Genomic DNA, 17532 nt, shown 5'->3' on the forward strand with positions numbered 1-17532 from the left:
CACCACAGCCTCTTCAGCAGGGATCAATGAAGGACTATGATGAGATGAAGGGATCATACACTCAAGAAAAGGAGTGGATTTCAGACGCTGTGATACGTGCTGACACCCTAGTAGAAAACTTAGTATTAGCACATGAGGCAACTTCTTTGTTGATTGATCGTATCTAGGATTTGTCATCCAATCGGGAGAAAGTGGATGAAACTCAGAATGAAATACTCCCTCACCTAAAGGTTATCTGAGGCATGTCAAAGAAGAGCTTAGTGGATGCAGGCATCATACAGACAGGAGACAGGTACGACTTCGGCACGTGGTACTATGCTCTGGTCACTCGGATTGAGGTTTTGAAGAAATCCGAGACCAAGTGTTTTGAGACAGAGGCAAGGGTTAGAGAGATCCTGGGCAAGGTATTCCGTGTGGCGTCAGAGATCTGGTAGAAGGAAAGCCTAAGGGAGAAGCATTTACAAGCAGAGAACTTGAGAGTTAGGATTCAGACAAGCTTCTTCCGAGATTCAGGGATGATTAACAAAGGCGATCTTTTGAAGATTGCAAACTTCCTCTCCATCGATGACAACTTCCTCACCCAAGTAGTGGAGTGGGAAGGCATCCTTGCCACATGCGCCAACGATGTGGATCTCATTGACTTCCAGATTGGTGGTTTTCCAAGTGTCACCATGGAGGAGGTCAAGCTCGTGGTGTCCAGATATGTTGAATCTCTGAAAGAGGAAAGTGGCCACTCACCTCAGTAAAATTAGTAGCTACGCCACTTGTCACTCTTTCGTTTGCTTGAACTAATAGTATTTCAGGAAACCCTAATTAGGGTTTAGGATTTTCAATCTTGGCCGTTGATCATTGTTTGATCTCGGCCATTCATTTGTTGTTAAGAAACTATATAAGGTTGCCTCCTCTCATTTGGAGAGTGTGAGGTTTTTGATGTATTGTTGCTTAAGGTCATTTCCAGATAATATATTGCATGTGCGTTGCTTTGTAATCTCTATTATTTGAATGATTTGCATGGTTTCAATTGCCTCAACACTTAGTTAAAATTAATTTAGATTTGCTTTCATTGTTGTTAATTTGAATGAAGGATTTGATAAGTATCAATTGATGGTGTATTTCCGCTCATACTTTTGGTAAATGGATGATTTCCATTCTATCGTGCAAAGTTAGTCTGAGCCCATCCCCTGTGCATCCCAACATCTCGATCATAAGCACAACCCATTGAAGATTGCATCGGCCTTGTGTAGTTGTCCCTAGTGTGGCGAAGCAAGGTTTGGTTTCTTGAAAGCACCCAGTTGATACCGTCTCCAGAATTCGTAGGATTAGATTAGCCTTCTTGAACCCTATCTCTTTTTCCCTTTCTTTTGAAAGTCTAAATCCCATAAAATCCCCCCCAAAAAAAGAAGAGCCTAAATTGCTAAATCCATCTAAGTCCAGCAGTTCAAAATACTTGTCAAACGTAAGTCCCCCTTGAAAATTTCAGCATTCACTACCCAAGAAGCTATTCCCCTAAAGTCGCTTGTTTGCACACATAGACCTTGGAATCAGTAGTGATTTTTCAGGAGAGGATAGAATACCTTCGGGTATCCTATCCTAATGTTTGGTAGATGATAAAACAGACACCAACACTACTTAGGATGGTTGACGTAAATTCATTAATCTAAGGCTACTTAACTAATTAACTCTTGTTGTGACGTTATCACACATCACCCCATTGCAAATGGGGACCCCCTCTTTTCGCTCGGTAGGTTAGTGTTTTGTTGAAGTGTTAGTCTTGCAGCGTTTTGTAGTCTTGCAGCGTTTTGTAGTCTTTAGCCTTAGGATGAGAAGGTTTTGTCTTGACAGGTTCAAGAATGAGTCCAGGATTAAGTAAAAGTTTTGAAAGGTTAGGTAAGATGTCTTGCTTTAATTGTTGTAAGCCCAAATAATGCATTTGACCTTTGTATCCTTGATTTGGTATTGCAAAGATTGTTTAGGGTGCAAGTGTCTAAGTGTGTGAAGTGATGAATTGATGCGTGAGCCCTTGAAAGTTTCACTTTTATACATGAGGTGGTGAAAGTTTCACTTTTATGCATGATCATGTGAAAGTTCCCCTTTCTTACATGAGCACTTCAAAATCCTTCAATTTTATGTGACAAGGGTGAAATCCCTAAATCTTACGCAAACATGCAATACACTCGAAACATTACATGAGAGCCTCAAAACTCCGATTTTGCACATGGCAATGATGAAACTATGAGTTTTTGCATGAGGGTATGATGAGGGCTAAGTTGCAATGTTTACAAGGCAAGGATAAAGTTCACTATTTAGTGCATGGGGAAATTCAAAGTTTAAGTGTTTGGATCAAAATTTTCAAAAACAATCGAAGAAATGATTAAGTTAAACATTCAAGATTCATTATTTGAGTATTTCAAGGTTCAATTTTATACAGGAGTCTTGCAAATTTTGATTTTTATGTATGACCACTTTAAAATTCTGAATTTATGCATAAGGAGATGCAAAATCTGAGTTTGTACATGAGCACACCAAATTTCTGAAATCATACATGGGAGGTTTGAAAACCCGAAATTGTGCATGAAGGCATGAAAAATCTTATTTCTTACATAACAAGGTGAAAATTCTGAAAAAGCATTACATGAGTACATGAAGGTTCCACAAAACAATACATGATGCCATGGTTTTTTTTGACATACATTACATGGCGAAGTCATACTTTTGCCATTCAATACATTTTTTTTTTGATCAGTGAAAGTTTGTAGTGGTTCGCTTTTGACTAGAGCTTAGAGCTAGTGGGGTCACAATGGGGGACCTGTTGATGTGTTTTTCATGCACATGCAAACACAAAATAAATACCCAAAAGTATCTTATCCTCTCTTGAACACAGGTACTCAAATGTTGAAGATTGGCTTAAGGATCACTTGAGACAACTCCAAGGTTCTTGTATGTTAGGTCTGGACCCTTGGATAAGCACAGTTGGTTGATGTGATTGCTGGTATCACAAGGGGACTTTCATTGAATTGTTGAATGCTTGAATCGCTGGAACTTGATGATCTGATGTTGCAATCTTGTGATGCTTTTTGTCCTAAACTAGCTTGAGTTGACAAAAAAGGAAAAAGATAAAGGGTTGAGAGTCTATTCTAAGACCTAGAATGTAAGAAGATGGATGAATGATTATATGGAATCCTACTGGGCGGGGTCTCACCATCAACTTGAACAGTTTGACACAAGCTCAGTGCAATCTTCTAAGGTGCAATTGAAAGATATTCAAATCATTACCATCAAACATTGATCACCATTCAAGTTAATGCATAAACAATGGACGCATAACAATTTGAAGTTAAACTCATATCATTCTAGTCGACCACACAAGGCACACTCACAATCAGCAAGAGGCTAGTGGTATGGACTAAACAGATTCCACATAAATGCACTCAACAATTTCCCCCATTCAATCTAATCAACATGAAAGTGAATCGAGAAGTAAAGACTGTGCAAGTTGTTGAAGTAACAAATCAAATTCACCATAATTTCAATGAAATCAATTGCTCTTTACAACAAGGTTTGGCAACAATCTTTGTCTTCTCCTACTCTAACTTCTATTCTATATTATTCTCCTAACTATCTATTAACTATTAACCTTTACAAATGAAGAGTTTGAACCTTTTATAGTGCTCTCAATACAATTCAATGGCTCATATCAATTCGAGATCAATGGCCAAGATTTTACAATGAAAACCCCAATTAGGGTTTGTTACAACAAACTCAATTTGGGCCATTGAAATAATTACACACTTTGTCATGACCAATAGATGATAAGGGTAGGTGCCTTGAAGTTTGTGCCATCTCCGGCGAGTTAGGTACATTGCATCTGGACATGCTGATGTGGAACTTCTCTGATTGGCGAGTGGTGACTGGGATGATGACTAGGAGTCCACCTTTAACTTGCACTTGTAGGCTTGATTGATCATCATGAAGGAATATTTCTTGATACTCAACATTATCCAACTTCAGCAGTGATGATGACGATCTTCTAACTTTGATTAACTCTTCTGAAACTATCCTCTTGAGGGCTTCAATCATGGAGGTGCAAGGTATAGATCTTGTCTTCCTCTTAGTTTTGGAGTATTGATATTGCCTTGGAACAAATTTTTGATGGCACAACTGCTTCTCTTCTTTGGAATTCCTTCTCTGTGACTCCTTTCATGTTGTTGGTGTTGTGGATCATGTCTTTGTGTTAGTGAATGCTTCTTGTGTAATCACCTTCTTGTGCTTGTCTATGAAGTTCCCTTGAGGATATCTTCCTTGTATCTTAATCGTGATGTTGAAATTTGATTTTTGAGAGACTTGTTTGAATCCTCCTCCAAAGTGATCCCCTTGATTTCTTTCTTCATCTCCTGCAAAACAAACAAATGAGCATCAAACACACATGATATATACCTTCTATATAACCTCCTAATTTGATATAATTATGTGATTTTATGTGGTTTGCAGGTTTAATAAGAGCATTTAGAGAGAATTCGCCTTCATGAAGAAGCACTTGAAGCTGAGGTCGCTCTAAGGAAGGGGCACTTGAAGTTCGCTCTCACTTTGATGTACATAAGTTCGCTCTTACCTTGCTGCTCATGAAGTGATCTTTGAACTTGCTTTTAACCGTTCATTGATGAAAACATGTCAACTAACCTAAGGGAAGGCCTATAGAAGAATTTCGCTCTGGGAGTGGAACACATGAAGTTCGCTCCACAAGGTGAGCACATGAAGTAACCCTATAACTTACCCTTCATCATCTCAAATCCAAAATTGTTCTATCCTAAGCACGTTAAGACATCAAATCAGCTTAAGGAAATAATCTATTAGGAGTTTTGCATGTTACTTTGGGCAAATGAGACAAATTCGCTCATCTAACTGAATTTATGAAGTTCGCTCCCCTCTCTCAATTTACGAAGTTCGCTCTTGTGTGCTTGAAGGTGAAGCTCTCTCCCCTCCCCTTGAAGATGAAGTTCGCTCCTATGGGCTTAAACATGAAGTTTGCTTTCAGCTCAAAATCGGATCGGCTCAAGGTAAATACTTTCACATTTTCCTTAGGCATATGAAAGAAATTCGCTCTCACTTGGGAATTCATGAAGTAAAATTCGCTCCACTACCTTTGCACATGAATTTCACTCTCCTATGCCCAAACATGAAGTTCGCTCCTCTATGCCCAAACATGAAGTTTGCTCCTCTATGCCCAAACATGAAGTTCGCTTCGCTCTTCTATGCCCAAACATGAAGTTCGCTCCTCTATGCTTAAACATCAAGTTGATTTCAAACAAACTTTTCCTTGAATCACTTCATTGTTTCATTGATTCAATCCTTAGGTTTTCAAACTTTCATTCACAAAAACATGTCAAATTTACCTCATGAAGGCCTAAAAGGGAAATTCGCTCCTATCAACATTCTAACCCTTTATGCTCACTTACACTCATTTTCCCAACTTCACTAGGTCATAGCATGCTCAACATGAGGTCTTAGGATGAATTTTCATTCTGAGAGAGAGACTCATGAAGTTAATTGAAATTCGACACTTAGTGTTTGCTCATTCTCCTTCATTCCATTTCATTCAAGCTTGTTGAAACTAGGCTCATGGTACGTTCTAGGAACAATTTTGCTCTCAACTAGGGGCGTTTGAAGTGAATTTCACTCCTCAAGAGAGGCACTTGAAGTGGCCCTTACTAGCAATCTTTCTTCACTCCTTGGTTGAACTCATGATGGGCTTTACTTCTCATGTGATCTAGATGTTACTGAAGGCTAACAAACTCACTCATTCACTCACACAAGGCTATCCACCCGACTCCTGGCTTCTTGACCACCTATATCGCTCTAATGCAAAGGCTAATAGCTAAGGACTCAAACACTATCCTGGAAAGCAGAAAAAGAGTGGGGGTCCCCAATTGCAATGGGGTGATGCGTGATTACCTCACAACAAGACCCCATCCCCGAGTACATTTGATTTTTTGAGGCATTAACACCTCTTTTTGTCTTGTTCTTTTCCACTCCTCATCTCTTTGATCCCCTTATCCCTCCTCTCCTCTCTGCTTGCCTTTTTCCCTCCACTCCCTTCTACTCCTCGCCTTATCTCTCCTCTCCTCTCCGCTCGTCTTACTCCTCAGCTCCCTTCTGCTCCTTGCCTTTATCCCTCCTCTCCTCTTTGCTCATCTTATACCTTTGCTCCCCTTATCTCCCTTTTCTCCTCTTTGATACTCACCTTGTTTATACCTCCATCCATCCTCCATAGCATGTTGAGGCATCAGCACCTCCTACCTTGACAGCAAAGCAGGCCACCACTTGGCAATGTTGGCATTAACACCAAGCTGCGTCAGCAAATGCAGCGTACAGGGGAGTGCATCGACTTGTGTGGGGCAGGTGCTGCAGGGCCAGCGTATTGTATGTTTCTTGATTGTGCTATGTCCTTCATCCATCTTCATCTGGCATTGATCCTACACCAGGCTGTTTGTGTACGGATTGACAATCTTGGCTGAGATTCAAACCATAGACCCACTATCAATAGTGGGTTGCAACTTGCCGTTGCACTGTGGAGTGAACCCCAACATTCGGTTTCCACCATTCAGTTAGTTCCACTTCACAATGCATGGCTGAGGTAAAATCCTGCCATAGGATGCAAGCCCAAGTCTGATTTCCGACCTGCATTACATGAAACCCTTCAAATCCCACCAATGCAAGGTAAAACTGTTGAATTGCTGTCTAGGTCTGCTAAACATCCTTACAAATTGTTGAATGGGCCTGGAAATCTGCCAATCTTGAAATTGCAAAATTGTCGTCAAATTTGTAAAAAAGTTGAAAAGCTGATCAGAAAGTTGTAAATGCTGCTAGAAATGTTGGAATGGGTTGACAATTTTTAAAAATTGCAATAGTGATCAAATAAAAAGGAGCCCTCAAAATTTGCTAATTGTAGGTATAAAATGCTGGGCAAACCCCTAAATTCGCCAATGGGCAAAGCAGAGCAGACCTATGCTTGATTTAGAATGCACAAATACTTCTGATATCTGAGTTGCATTACACGACCCTCTCAAAAACCTGAAATTATTTTAACCATGACCCTTTTGACCATTCATTAAACTTAATTAAAATTTAATTATATTTTAATTTTATTCGTTTATATTTTAATATTAAATTTATTTTTCTTCTTTTGTATTTTAATTTTATAATATTATTACTTACAATTAAATCCTATTCAAAGATGGGGCATTACATGAAGTCAGCAAAGTAGTAGAAGACCTCTCCTCTCTGTTTATCCCAAACTGTCTCAAATCAAGTGTTTGAGTGCATTGTAGTGATCAATGGTAGAGTGCTTTGGCCTAAAGCTTGCTTGCCTTTTTGCCTCTTTCCCTCCTCTCCCTAGATACTAGTTCATCGTTCTATCATGCTCCCAAAAAGTTTTCCAAAGAGACGATTGATCATTATTCGTTCTATCATGCTCCCAAAAAGTTTTCCAAAGAGACGATTGATCATTATTCGTTCTATCATGCTCCCAAAAAGTTTTCCAAAGAGATGATTGATCATTATTTTGCAGCAGTTTGAAGTGTTGTTGATATTGCCACTTTTGAGCAAGGGGATGACGACTCTAGTTGTCCAATTTGTTGGAAACCCATTTTGAATGACCCCATCAAATATGTATGTATTATATGTATTTTACTTGTAAGCCATCTATTTCTTGTGCTTTATGTAATGTCCACTTCCACTAAGTATCTAGAAGTGTCCTTTTTTAGCTTATTTAATTCCCGTAGGCTAATTTTGGGCTTGTTTAGGGAATAATTGTTTAATAAAATTTTAAATAGTCCTAAGCTTCTTGGGATTATTTATATTAATCAATTGAAGCTGAGCCTTTGTTATTTTCATAAAGTGATTCTATTTTATGCCAATGGAAAATTTTAAAGTGGGTCACTTTTTGAGTGGGAAAATGGAATTAAATAAAAGAAAATAAAATAGTTCTCTCAAAGATGGATAAAAAGGAGTGGAGAGCCTAAAAGTAAATTATTCTTGACTTGTTATTTTCTTGGAGAGCTTTGAGAACTTGTACTTTCGGTTTAATAAACTCTTAAGACAAAAACCCTTGGGTTCTTCTTTGGTTGATTTGACGAAAACCAATTTCAGTCAACCTTGGTGGATTCATGCAGGATTCACAGGTGCATTTAATCGGAGAAATAAGGGATTTGTTTGTTGTTAGTTTTCTGTATGTCATCTACAAATTTATTGAAGTTTTGTTTGCAAAAATAAATTTGTCAGTTTGTCTGTATTAGAGGTGAAAGATTGCAGGTAATTTAATAAAACTTTTCAATTGTTTTGCTATTCATCTCATGAATAAATTCTATCATAGCCTTTGTAAGTAAAAAAGGAGCCATAGAAGTTTGTGGGACTCCTCATGCTAGATGCCACATCCATTAATCTGCCTTACACATTCCAAGTTTATTGACAAGAGGTTGAAGCTTTTAGTTGGAGGCTTAAAGCTTATGAAAGTGCATACATAGCCATAGTGGTATCAATAAAGTCAAACATTTCATAAAAAGTATCATTTATACCTTTAGAAGCTTGCTTAACCTCTTAAGTCATTTCCTATGCTAATCCTTGCACTTTAAGGAGTTCTGTACAAGTGTCTGGGCCTAACAAGGATGATGTGGCATATTTTGGAGGTAAATGGAATAGCCAAACTTCATCACTGCAGTCATTGGTCAATAAAATCTCCCTAGGTGCAGCCTTTGAGTGATTATCCAAGTCAGCGCAGCCAACAAATAGGAGCAGCCACTTACTTAAGCTGCCTACCCTTTTAGGAGGCGCCATACCTTTCCTTGTGCAGCTGTACAGCTTGAGGGACAGCGAGGAACCATTTTTATCGTAGTTTTGAATTGTCAATGGTCCAGGTCAGCATTTTGTAATAAGCTTATTGAGAATTATTTGATGATATCTTGTTGTAAATTTTTTGGGAATATCATTTTGTAACATGAATATGCAAAATTCTAAAATAATGCCTTGGTGATAATTTTATGCCAATGCCATGATTTTTGTTTGAAATAAGTTGGTATGATTATGAATATTTGAAATTCGATGCTCTGTTGATTATTTAAAAATATCCTTGCATACTAGTGGTAAAACAAACTTAGACCAGCTGTCACAAGTTGTTTGACGAAATGCCTGTCAAGCTTGATTTATGAAAATTGCAAGTTTTTTTAAAAAAATCTTGGTAGGGGACATAACTTTTTAACAACTGCAAACTTTTTAGTTCGTTCTTTGATGTCTTTTGTAGACAAGAGTTTAGCCCATGAATTAATTACTGGAGGGATGTCTTTATCTTAGATTCTCTCATACAACTGTTTTGCATATTCTAACCATTGCAAATCTGTGATGTTCTTCTCTTTAGTTGTTTTTTTGTTGCAATTCTTTCCAGAAGCATCTTGGGTTGTGTCTCCGAAGAAAAATTAACTCTTTTCTTCTTGTTTGCATATAGTCCTCTTTGCAAAAATGACAAAGCTGTAGGGCATCCTTTATTGATTCACGTTCTGCAATGGCTTGCTGTGTACAGACCATGCTACGCTGTCTAGAAAAATGTGATAAGGCAGTGCCATTATCCCCAAAGCTTCTCCTTCCACTTCTCTGTTCAATGCTTGCTGATGAGTATGTGCATGCAAATGAGGAAGTTTTGAGCCTATGTTATTTAAACCTCTTTAGAGATTTTTTTGGACTATGAAGTTATGGATTTTGAACAGTTGTTTTTGCTTATTAAATATTAGCCACATATGAAGGTATGCAATTATTTTAGTTCTTTTGTTTATTAAATGTATGTTATGTGGTTATCCTTTTTTTTAGGTTGAAGTATTTATGATTTTTAATTTTTAATTTTTTATATGTTTTTGATATATATGGACCCAAAATGAACCCCATTTTTTTTTTTGCTCAATCCACAAACCAAATCCATGAACTTGAACCGGGATCTGAACTAGAACCGGCAACTTAGGATCACAGTGTACTAGTGCACAAGTTCATTTTTAGTGGTTTAAAGTATGGACATTAAAATTGCTTAGAAGAATAGAGTCAGCTAAGGAGCACTTTCAAATATTTGATAGTGAACAAGATACATGTCACTGGCAATGTGGATCACAAATGAAGGGGTTGGATGTAAGTAACATGCTGCAGTGAAGGTGTCCCAAAGATGCAGGACCCACAGACCTGAAACCATCTGTACCTGGAGTGCTAATGCAAATAATTTATGAGGCAGCTTGATGGTCTGGGTAAAGCATTAACTCTCCACATACTATTGTAATTGTGATCATAAAAACATACAGAGTTGATGCTACTCAATGGGACACAGTTGAATCCATTCAGCACCAGCCTTGCACGTGATGCAAATACTTGATAACACCCAGATGTTTAGGAAAGTTGTTCTTGTTTCAGTACTAGTTCTTCCTTGTTTGCTTAGATGTAACTTGCATAACCATAAATGTGTATTATATTGTTTCAGTACTGGTTCTATCAATTATCATCACTTTTGCATTCATTTTTACAAATTTGTATAGAACTTGTCATATAATTCATATTCTCCATTAGAATTCTATATACTGTATAGGTGGATGTATGGTTATTCTGTATTTTTAGTTTCATTACTTATTGGTAAACACAACAATTTTTACCCACCATTTGCTCTTTTATTACAAATGTCAATGTAACAAAGATACATATTGGGTGCATTCTCATCTACATAACTGACTATAACAAAAGGTAGATATCAGGATGTATCTAAAATGCAAATAGGATTAGGATAAATAAAAAAGATAAAAGCAAAATTCAAAGGCTATCTAAAGGTATCTGTAAAGCAAAAAGATAAAATCAAAATTCAAAGGCTATATAAAGGAATCTATGAGTACAAGAGTTTGCATTTACAATCAGTTTCTTCATGTAAGTATAAGTTTTTATAAGTTTAAAAAATAGATTATTAAAGGAATATGCAAGTACAAGAGTTTGCATTTACAATCAGTTTCTTCATGTAGCTATAAGTTCTTATAAGTTTAAAATATGGATTAGATTTTTGATGCTGAGCTATTAGGAGGAACCTAAAATGCACAAGTTGCTTGCATAACATGCACATTTAAGTTTCTAAATACATATTATCCATTATCCAACAAAGGGAAAATGAATGAGGATAAAGCAAAAAGAAGGAAGGAAAATCAAAGGCTATTGAAAGACATCTATCTGTAGAAGCATTTACATTGGCAATCACTCTTCATGTAACGATGACTTCTTAGCAGATTTGAGAATGAATAGATTTTCAGTTTTGAGTGATAAACAACTACACTAAGATCTAAAGAATGGTCTAGCTAGGTAAGCTTTAGCAAAATTGTATGGCCTTTCTTATGGATAAGTAAGATACATAGACATGAAGAAACTTCCAACTTGCGTTTCTTGAAAGCATGTATCGTTTCTAAAACTAAGATGTCAAAGAATCATCTCAGGAACTTCTCTTTACTTTATCTATATATGCCTCCAGCAAGGTGGTATGTGCTGAGGAGTTTGTTGTCAGTCCTTGGGCCTCAACCAACAACCTTCTTTCATGAGCAGTAAGTCTCTAACAAACTGTTTGCCACTGCCACTTAGCTTAGCTCCTGTCTTGACTGACCAATGCTATTGCTATCTATTAATTAGGAATATGCTAGATACTGCATCTTAATTCGGGTAATGTTCTCCTGTGGATGTGATCTCTGATAAACTGTGTTATAAAGTATAACAAATCTGTATAATAACTGAAAATTTTCTCTGTCACTCATGATTATTATGGGAAGGAATTCCTTATTTTCTTGGAATTAATATGTAAACTTTTATGTATTGTGACAAGGATTTCTTCAGACAGGAATTAATATGTAAACTTTTATCTATGGTGACAAGGATTTCTTCAGGTAGTCAGTCTAGTCTGGTGTAAGTTTTATGTATTAACAACACTCAGTTTGATCAACTCATAACCAAATTACATCCTTACCACACCCACAATTTTTTTGATTGGAAGGCTGTATATTTCTTTTATAACTTAAAAGAGATGCTGGACTAGACTGTCCAATTATAAAGTACTAACGATTCTTTAACTTATCTGGGCTATAGAGTGTCCTTTTGTCTTGCTAGCATCTGGCAGTTGTTTGAGTTGGTAGAGAGTGCTTTTTGATTCAACGCATGATGCAAAAAGACAGTCTTGAATCCAAAGCACTCTCAGCTAACTTCATGGACCGTGGAAAACTCACGCATACAGTTGTTTGAGCTGTCAAATTATATAAAATGATTTGTTACCCAGTTCATTGTTATGATGGATAAGTTAAGTATCTTTTCTGTCTGTTTCTTGGAGTGTTTTGGGTAGTGGTCATTTTGTCTATTTATCACATTGGCTTTCAAGGGTTGGATGATTCTCTTTTTGATGTATCTAATAATTATTAATGGACAGAATGTCAATGACAATGACGTACGTAATATTGTGCTCACTTACCTGATGCACAATTGTTTCAAAGAGACTGCAGAAACATTCATCTCTTGCACTGGGATGAAACAGCCAGCCAACTGCCCCTTTGACATTGACAGGAGAAAACGTAAGTGTTACTGATAGGTTGTGAAATTCCCATACTCTGCTGTTAATTATAGAACTTTGTATAGTTTTATACTGATTTCTGCAAGCATTGGTGGCAAAATGTAAAACAATTATTTGTGATGTGTTTGGATTTCCATTTTAGTTAATTGAGTCTAATAGTTCTTTGATTTATTTTGATGATTCCTTCTGTTCTATTTCAGCAATTTACAATTTTGCTTTGGATGGAAATGCTTTGAAGGCCATAGAACTTACAAACCAGCTTGCACCTGATCTGCTCGAGAACAATAAGGACTTACATTTTGATCTTTTGAGTCTTCATTATGTTGAGTTTGTCCGCATGAGAAAGTGGTATGTGAAATGTGTTTTGAATACACTTCAATTTAGATTTTTCTGAACCATAACAAGAGTCAAGATACAGGGTAACATTTATTTTACTAGCTAGAAAAATAAGTATCCATATAATAATTAAAATCAACTTTTGCCCTAACTGATTATAGCAATCTTTCCTTCCCATATCTAGACTACTTTGATACATCAGTGGGGTACTGAATGTGAATGAACCTACCATCTGAGAATATAAGCAATTTTGTTTATTTCAATAACAGCTCAGATGCGTTGGAGTTTGCTCAGGCTGAATTGACACCATTTGGAAAGCAGGATAAATATGTTGGGAAATTAGAAGTAAGTATTTGTTTCATTTCATTCATAACTGTGTTTAATCCCTAGCAGTAAGTGCAAAAAACCATTTATTGTGCTGTACTAGTCACATTAAAATATGCTCATGGGCATCAGCTATATCTGTTTGTTACTATCAAAAACAGGGAAATTTAAAAAATTAGGGTTTCTTTAAAAAGATTTAAAAGCAGGGTTATGAATTTTACATATAAACAATGTCAGACAATTGAACATACGATTTAGGTTGGTTATGAATTTTATAGCATTAGGTTGGTTATTATTTCTTTGTTCTTTAGTTTGCCCTGCCTGCTTAATGCTTCTAGAGGCCTCACAAGTTGGATCAAGAGGCTGCAAAGGCACTTAACAACGCCATTTTATGGAACCACCATGATTGTTGAGTGATGATGTGTGGGAGGCATTACCAGAGGCAGAAATAAATAATAAAACATCTCAGTGCATTCACATGTAGTTGCTTGGATTTTTTGGCATAGAAGAGTTTTGATTTAAGAAACAAGGGATGAAAAATTTCTTTGATGATATTTCATATATTAACAGACCTACATCATAGTGGTACTGTTGAAATTGTTTAACTAGCTCATACTTTAGAGCACAAGTAGTTGTTGCTTACTTCTTAGCTAGCGTATTTGTCCTAGTTTTGCAGGATTGCATGGCACTTCTAGCTTATGAGGAGCCTGAGAAGTCACCCATGTTTCATCTCTTAAGCATGGAATATCGCCAAAATGTTGCTGATTCACTGAATCGAGCAATCTTGGGTTAGTTTACTTATTTTGGCTTTAGTTACTAAGTTTCTATTCTTAATCTCTCATGTTGAGGATGTAAGATGTAATATCACTTTCTCTTGTGGCTTTATTTTGGATAAGTTATTGAACCACCCATGGAAAAACAGAAGTATGTTCATGTATCTCTTCTGATATGTTGCTTTTGATTATGGCAGCACATGCCAATCTTCCTAGCTACACATCTTTGGAAAGGCTTGTCCAACAAACCACAGTTGTGAGACAGTGGTTACATCAAGAACTTGGTAAGGTAAGATATTCGCTTCATCAAGATCTTGGAAAGTAGACATTGTAGTTTCGGTTTTTGTGTCTGGTAGCTTTTCCACATAATTGGATCCTTAGAAGCCCAAATCTTTATTGACTTCTCTGCATCTTTCTAGTATCACATATTTTTACTTTTAGGCTTTATTAACAGGGATGTAAATTACTGTAAATAACTGTAAAATATATGCCAACCGTCTTTTCAGTACAGAGTTGAATGGGTTGCTTGTCTGCAGATTGAGTACTTGATTGTTTGCTAGTGCACTACTTGACAATTTACTTGTGCAGTAATTGATAATTTGCTTATGTGCTTTCCGAGTTACTGTTTGTTCTAGATGCAAACGAGTCTATTAGTATTTATTTTTTAAAGAGTCTGCGATGAATTACAGTACATTCCAATATTAGTTTGTTTTACTTTTCTACCATCAGAATTCCAGAGTTTATGATTTTGTGTGCCATTCCATTATTGTTCTGATTACTTTGTCCGTGCATGCATTTTGCATCGCACAACTACTTGGATGTTAGAGTTTGGGCTCATGCCGCTTCTTGGGAAACTGCATGCTAGCTAATACTAGCCTCTAGGCCATTTTCATTAAACATAAATTGCAGTTCATGGATAGGAACTACCATTTGTTTTCAGCATGAACGTATTTTATCAGTGTTCCACGGGGACGCTTCCCCCCCCTTTTTGGGCGCGTCCCCCCGTCAGAAACGTCTCGGGGACGGGGGATGGGGACGCGACGTCCCCCACCGTGCCGCCACCGCCACCTAAGGGCCGCCGAGACGCGGAGATGTCTCCGCGCCTCCCAGGGAGACGTGGAGACGTCTCCTTGGGAGACGTCTTGGCGTCTCCCAGAGAGACATGGATACGCCTCCATGTCTCCTTGGGAGACGTTTGGGCATCTCCCCGTCCTTTGAGAGACGTGCAAACGTCTCTCCAGGGATGGGGAGACGCCCAGATGTCTCCTATCTCCCCCACGTATATGCAATGTTTAAAATTAAAATTTAAAAAAAAGTGACTTTTTAAGTTTTTTGAGGGTTAAGGGGTAACTCTAATTGGACATGGACCAGTAGAAAAATAACACCCAACGCCTTTAGAAGATAATAAAAGTATTTTTTGCCTCGCGGGGCGCTGCCCCTCAACCCCGCCCTGTATCGCGACAGGGAACGCGCAAGGGGCGCTGCCCCCAAACCCCCGTTGAAAAATATAGGGGGAAACCACGCCGATAGAATTAGTGAAAATCTAACCTCCGAGTCTAATTAGGCTCCATATAACAACACAACTTAGAAATCTTGGTATTTAGATTTAGTATTCCAAATTTCCTATAGTCTCATTTGAAATGTAATTCTTATACTGTAACAGTAATACTGTCGTACATCTTTTCAAAACTAGTTTTTCAAGTACTATATGTATATGTATAACTATATCAGCACCACCACCCCGCCACCCCCCCTGCCGCCGTCCCCAATTTTAGGCCCTTGGTCCCCCCGTCCTGGAAACGCGTCCCCCCATCCCCAACGCCCGTGGAACACTGTATTTTATTGTTTCTATAGGCAGCTTACATGAAATCTAGTTGTATCATAGTTACCAGATTTGCCATTTACCTGGCAAGCCTTTGTGAATCCCAGCTTGAACAGGGCTAAATGCAAGCCCACAGACTCATTTCAAGACTTGCCTAGTCTAGGCCAAAATTTTCAAAAATTCATGTTTTTTGTCACTTATTTTTATATAGTCTTTTTTTGAACTTGTGTAGTTTTTGTGCCATGTCCGAATCTGAGAAACTATGAGTTGTATTCAAGCTTCTTTTTAGATCTGGTTTGGTTTGATGCCATTATTTAAGTTTTATGATTGACCTGTAATAGTTGTGGATGTCAGGCCAGTAAATGGACTGTGAATTTGGAAATGGAAAAGTGAAACCTAATTCTCATTCACCTAAAAATCTAATACAAAGTACATATTTATCAACATGAAATGTCAAGTTGATCTTCAAGATAACTGTTCCAACTTCTCATGTGTCTAGGTAATAATAATATAATCTATTATTATATCATATTGTTAACTGCAAATTATAATGAATTTGAGACAAATCTAAAATACCCAATCCGCACATGGGAGCTAACAGATTTAGTTCTAAGCGAAATTGGTCATGCTTCAAATATGAGACTTGTTTGAATCTATGTTCCACCAAGTTTCTAGGACTGGGGGATGGGTTGGAAGAAAAATTGCAAAGTATGAGCATCTCTTACAACTTAAGGTTGGTTGAATTACGTAGTGCAATATTTTCTTGAGAAGGGGCTAGAAAACAAACTCTAACATGTAAAAATGCATTGAGAAATTGTTTTATTGCAATAAATCGTATGCTGAAGCATGGTGGTAACACTTGTTGATACATAATTAGTCAGAGATCCGAAACTGAAGTCCAAACTTATTACCTTTAGAAAATTGTTGGTTTATTGACTACAATGTTTGTATTTCTAAGGGATACACTAAAATGCATTTGAGGGCAATGATGAAAAATGAGGCATATTTGTCACAAAGATGGGATTGAGATGTAGGCTTCCAATTAAAAGATGGGCTAAAAAATTGATGCCCCAAAAAGTATTTGTTGATGCAATTGCCATGTGATCTTTATAGGATGCTACTTGGAAAGGGTATGCCGAGAGGTATTGTAATTCGTGAAGATGGTTTTACCAATGTTAAGCATGAGTTGGTGAACCTTGCAAAAGAGAGAAGGGCCATTCAACTGTTGATCAAAAAGCAATATAGTGATAAAATTATGTAATGTCCCCACTCTAGTCAGTATCAGTTGTTGATGGGTTAACCTATTATTTGGACTCTTGTAGGCTAACATGTTTGGCTAGAGAGTCTTAGTAGCAGTTCCACATCTTCAGTTTGGTCTTGGGTTCAGTTCTAGGGTCTTTGCAGTCAGTGTGTGGACTTAGTTGAGGGACTTATTATTTATAGTAAGTCAATCTAGTAGTCGTGCTATCTTTAGTTAGGGCACCTAGATGCATGGGGGTTATTCAGTGTTGACTCCAGCTTCAGACGACACATCAAAAGATTGAATATTGAGGGAGATATTAATATTTTAGTGGTTAAGTTATTAAATTAATTTATATGGATATTATAAAGTCATAAAGTGACTTTATTAAAATTAAAAGCCACTTAAATATGATAAAGTGATAATTTAT

General features: G+C 37.2%; 1 protein-coding gene across 5 annotated transcripts in view; it reads left to right on the forward strand.

The window, feature by feature from the left end:
* LOC131079730 (uncharacterized) overlaps positions 1–17532 on the forward strand; it is a 72989-nt gene that overhangs the window by 41309 nt on the left and 14148 nt on the right. For 2 of the 5 annotated variants that reach the window (XM_058017763.2, XM_058017764.2), the window contains exons 3-7: positions 12467–12608; positions 12808–12955; positions 13213–13288; positions 13944–14055; positions 14238–14324. In XM_058017763.2, the coding sequence (XP_057873746.2) occupies positions 12467–12608; positions 12808–12955; positions 13213–13288; positions 13944–14055; positions 14238–14324 (565 nt within the window). Of the gene's footprint in view, positions 1–11527; positions 11598–12466; positions 12609–12807; positions 12956–13212; positions 13289–13943; positions 14056–14237; positions 14330–17532 lie in introns of all 5 variants that reach the window. The other 3 variants (XM_058017765.2, XM_058017766.2, XM_058017768.2) reach the window with 3 other exon arrangements.

The sequence above is a fragment of the Cryptomeria japonica genome, chromosome 1 (assembly GCF_030272615.1).
Source record: "Cryptomeria japonica chromosome 1, Sugi_1.0, whole genome shotgun sequence".
In the NCBI taxonomy this organism is placed as follows: Eukaryota; Viridiplantae; Streptophyta; class Pinopsida; order Cupressales; family Cupressaceae; genus Cryptomeria; species Cryptomeria japonica.